We start from the raw sequence: 5,264 nt of genomic DNA on the forward strand, positions 1-5,264 counted from the left end.
TAATGCAGAGACAAAAATATAAAGGAAATAATAATAAACAAACTTGAAAATACACATAAATATAAATTAAGTATATGTTAGTAGATTAATACTAATAGAAAATAAAATATAACAATGTAGAAGTAAGAATTATGCAAACTAAATAAAAAAAAAAAATTAAAAAGACAGTGCTCAAATAAATATAGAAATAAACATAAGAAAAATTGTAATTAATGTCTAAAAATAATGAAAAACAACATAATAAAATAAAAGAAAATGATATATTTGATATAATGGGCAAGAAATTAAACAGGATATATCTTATAATAGATAAAAGCTATACAGTAATGTAGATGAGTAGAAATTAATAAGCTAAAGAAATATACAGTGCCCAGAAAAGTTAATAAGGAAGGAACAAGGAAAAAGAGATATGTGAGAGTGAGGGAAAAAAAGAAATATGTACAAAGACATAGAGAACTTACAACTCAAATGAAAAAATTAAAAGTGAGAGAGGACTTTGAGGAGACAAATTCATCCACCAGGTGGTAGGCCTGCGAATACAAAAAATATTTTAAACCAAGCAGAAATTGTTATTATGAAAGACCGTTTTGATACTTTAATTGCTACTATTGTTAGATAATTTATTTGTTATATTAGATGATTCATTTATTATATTAGACAATTTATTTGTTATATTAAATAATTGAATTATTACTATTGTTGCAACAAAGCTGTAGAGACTTGAGGTAAGAAGAGAGGTATGGGGTTCAATGGTGGACCAGTTGGTTTCTACTAAAAGGAGGACTTGGTATATCGGGATATTGGAAAAAAAACTTTCAACATCAAAAGAAGTGAGTATGTAGTGGTCTAGAGTGATGAAGGATAATAATTGATCGTGGAGGTGAAAGGAGTTGTGAATACCATACAGATTGTTATTACTAAGATCTTGTAAAGAGGGTGAGTAGGGATTTACTAAGTTTAACTGAGGGGGAGCTAATATTGGAAGTGATTATTATTGGAAGGGGTTATTAGGTTTGTAAACTTTGGGATAGCCATAAAAACGGGGAGCAATAGAATTGTATGAAATATAGTTTCTGTATCTAGGATAGTTCATTTGTAAGAATTTAAGAGATGTTGTAGATATTTGTTACATATGGTATTAAGGGGTAGGGTCTGGGGATGAGGATCAATCAGATTCAAACTCTTTTGATTTTGACAATACTTCCATTCTTGCCGCTGTCTCTAAATATGATAAATGATTCCTGCCTGAAAGGACTTACATGCAATTAGAATCTTCTCCTGTCAACCATAAAACTGACAAACATAACCTTTCCCTAGCCTATTCCTAAATTGTTAATTTATTAAAACATCCATCATCATTGTTATTTTTTCCTGACAGCTCCTAATTATATTGTATTACTGACCTTGCTCAGGAATTTCTAGAATTATTTCTTAATTTTTAAAAATAGCCTGATGTGTTGAGTAGTTAATTCACCTTCTTAACTTGTAAGTATGAAGTACACTAGAATTGTCTAAAATGAATGCAGTTCTCAACTTGTGTAATATAATCCATGATATTATACTACATAAGAAGATAATAGGAGAATAAGTCAATTTACCATTTGACTTATATCTTGAATAATGTCTCTCAAATGGATTATGACATAAAAGTTTCATAAATATAATATTGGAAAGGGTAACATGGGTATCTTTTAAGGAGAAAAGGGATCATTTACTGTTAACAACCTAATAATTTACTTTCTTCCTGTTTTTCTAGTGAAACTTCTAATGGGCTGTTCTCTGTTACAGACATATTTTGATATGTAATAACCTTATCAATATTATAAAAGTCTTAGTGTCACTTGGAAACATTTGTTTGATACCTGAAACCAGGAGTGACAAGGACCAAAAAAGGATCAGCACCTGTCAATGCAAAGAGACTTGTTTCGCGGTGGTATAATGGATACCAGTTGTTTAAGGGTCAAAACCCATTAGCCAGGTATCAAGAGGGAAATCAAATATAGTTTGCTCACAACACCTATGCCAAACACTTATAGCCCCTTGCTTGTAACTTATTCTTCTTGGGCATGGCTAATAAAAGCCAATGAGGAAATAGCTTCCAAAGGGGTGATGCCCCAAGAAAGGGAAGAGAGGAGGACAGAGGACAGAAGTAAGGAGACAGAACTGCACTGAGGGACTTAAGACTGGGAACGGGGAGCTAGGGGGCTCTTCAGAAATGGAACTTCATGGCTAAGACATCAACAACACCCACAGCATTCACTATCCATTCAGCTATTCCCAAATATGTAATTGGTAATAATTTATAATGTAATCAATATTTTGTGGCAAACCATATTTATCTGAATCATTTAATCATTATATAATTTCATTTTATTGCATTCAAATGTAAATAAATACTTTGTTTCTTGATATAGTTTATATAATATTATATTACGTGATACCACCCCTTATTATATTGTATATTTTCAATTGTAACAATATTTTATAAATATAAAAATATATAACTGGTAAACTGGTCAACACAAAAGCCTTTGGAAAGGAATTCAATAGCAATAATAGTTTTGCAGGACTCAAATAATTGTAATTAAGAAATATATATATTTGGATAAATGCTGAAGGCAATTATCCAAGCATCCCAATCAACAACAGGTATACATAATTCTCTTTCCCACCTGGCAACTAATCAATTTGATTGTATGTTTAACTTGTGCCTAATAGAACGGTATAAAGCACATTAAATGCTGTATTTGATCTCCTTCTAACAGAGAGCAGTAAGAAAAAACAGCTCAGTGTCTAAAATCTTCAAACTTTTTATCAGTAGTTGCGAAATGGTATTCTCAACAATGATCATTGACAAGAATTTCTCAATTTGTGTATTGACAAGGATAGGATTTAAAGTTTTTTTTTTAAAACCGGCAAAGAAGCACCGCGGCCTCAGAGGGCCTATTGTACGCCGTCCCTCCTCTGCTCAAAACAGGCCAATTGCCTTTGCAAATCTGGACACTGTATAAGGATCCACTGTTTCGCAAAGTTTGGGATCCAAGATACGATCCTTACCAAAGATGAGGAATCGTGTTCTTGCCACTGCATCACATTTGCACATGATGTGGTAAGCAGTCTCTTCCTCCTTTCTGCAGAACCTGCAGATAGGGGACTCTATCAGTCTCATTTTATAGAGATGCTTGTTTAACTGACAGTGTCCTGTGTATAGTCCTGTCACCCATCTTAGGATACTCCTATCCATATTAAGAAGGCAATTGCTTCTTTTCGGGCAAAGTCCTTTGAGGAACATTTTTGATTGTTCCATCCCTCTGGTATTTCTCAAGAGTAACCCAGCCTTGCTCTCAGCGATCTTTTTGATATGCCTCTTCGCATGGCTGAGACTAATTCCACATATGGGGTCAGGTCAGGTGTGAGAGGAATATACTCAGATCCTTTCCTTGGTAGGTAGTCTGCTCTCTCATTTCCTTTAATGCCTTTATGTCCAGGCACCCATTCCACCCACACCTTGTTGGCCAAGGAGAGAGAGTTCAAGTTAGCCTTACACTCCTCCACCAATTTGGAGCGGGTTGCGTAGTTATCCAGCGCATAGATGGCCGCCTGACTATCCGTGTAGATCGTGATTAGCCTTTCCCTCATGCCCTCCTTTATTAAATTCTGGGCACAGACATTTATTGCAAACACCTCAGCCTGAGAGTTTGCCATTACTTTTATTTCAGGATCATTCATGTAATTGATTGGCAGTGAAGTATTCTCTCCATCATTTATCATTAAAAGACAAAAATTCAATTAATTGATTTCATCGTGTGGGAAAAGAAGTTACTGCCCAATTGAAAATTAGAAAATTCCAAAATTAAACTTATTCTCTGGTATTTTTTTTAATAAATAATGTAAGTACCCGTGTAAGCAATTTTTTTACTGTAAGAATATTTTTTGTATACTATTATCATTAACACGTATTATTGTGAGGTTAAGAACTTTTTTCTTCAAAAATCTGTTTTTTCACATTTCAACTTTCCTTTAGCAATCACTTTTCCTTACAACAGATAACCATGGGTGTAACCAGCGGGGAGTAGGAGGGGGAAGCTGCTCCCCTAGGAGGTAAAAAAAGAATATCAATTTAATAAAAATTAATTTTTTTCAAGCAAATACTAGCACTGCAACAATTATAAATAGTTTTCTTAAATTTTGGTTTCATTCTTCGTGCTGAACCTAAATCAGGTCACAACCTGATTGACTATGGTTTGCCCCCTAGTTTTGATCCTGGGTACGGCCTTGAAAAGGTAACATATCAATCCCCACAGGTGTCTGTTAAAGAGAAGATTTAACATACTTGAATTTATTTAACTAAACATCCAAATCCTACCATTATGTGACAATATACAGTAATTTGACCAGACAGTCTAAAATACTCTATAATCTCGACTCTATAATACCTCTCTTCTCACAAGACATAATTTTCATTAAAAAGTACGTGGACGATCTCTTCCTGGTCCTCAATCCTGACAGAATCCCCCAGATCCTATCAGCCTTTAACTCCTACCACCCTCGTCTTCGGCTTACTGTTGAAGGTGAAATTGACCATTCCCTCCCTTTTCTTGACCTACTAATTATCAGAAATTCCCATGGCTCCCTATCCACTAATTGGTATACCAAACCCACTTATTCTGGTAGACTCCTCAACTATTTTTCTCAACACCCCCTTATCACCAAATTATTAATGTTGCTAAGAACCTTATCCACCGATCCTTTTCTCTGACCCTCAATACCACCAGACCAACATACAACATATTAAACATATCCTATTTAACAACAATTTCCATCCAAAAATTACTAACAAACTACTCGATTCTTACATTAACCGTGTTACTCCAATCCCTCCTGTCCTCAACCCTTCTCAACCCACTCCACCACTTTTTCAGTACAGGTCGCTTCCGTATATTCCCATTCTTTCCGATAAATTCAAAAATCTTTAAGACCCACTATTCCCACCCTACGTCTTGGCTTGAAGTCCCACTTTAAAATTTCCTATCTTTTTTCCAAATTGAAAGACCCTATTCCTTTCTTACACCGTTCCAATGTGGTTTACTGGATACCCTGTTCAACCCCATGCTGCAATTCCTTTTATATCGGCGAAACTAAAAACCAACTTAAGAACCGCATTTCCCAGCACAAAACTTCCATCAACTCCTGTAATCCACTTGCATCTAAATTATCAGAACACGCATTAAACCTGAATCATACTTTTAATTTCGACAATCCTT

The 5,264-nt window shown here is 34.6% G+C and overlaps 1 protein-coding gene across 1 annotated transcript; it reads right to left on the reverse strand.

Moving 5' to 3' along the window:
- Positions 1-3,321: 3,321 nt before the first annotated feature.
- On the reverse strand, positions 3,322-3,771 carry LOC106687565 (uncharacterized). Its single transcript, XM_014431530.1, has one exon. It carries the CDS (start codon positions 3,769-3,771, stop codon positions 3,322-3,324), a length of 450 nt encoding a protein of 149 aa, XP_014287016.1.
- Between the last annotated feature and the right edge of the window lie 1,493 nt (positions 3,772-5,264).

The sequence above is a fragment of the Halyomorpha halys genome, unplaced genomic scaffold, assembly GCF_000696795.3.
Source record: "Halyomorpha halys isolate HHAL.00 unplaced genomic scaffold, Hhal_1.1 Scaffold983.1, whole genome shotgun sequence".
Taxonomy (NCBI): domain Eukaryota; kingdom Metazoa; phylum Arthropoda; class Insecta; order Hemiptera; family Pentatomidae; genus Halyomorpha; species Halyomorpha halys.

Bases quoted from the DNA above. Each gene is read 5' to 3' on its own strand.
- LOC106687565 (XM_014431530.1), bottom strand. From the start codon at position 3,771: ATGATAAATGATGGAGAGAATACTTCACTGCCAATCAATTACATGAAT.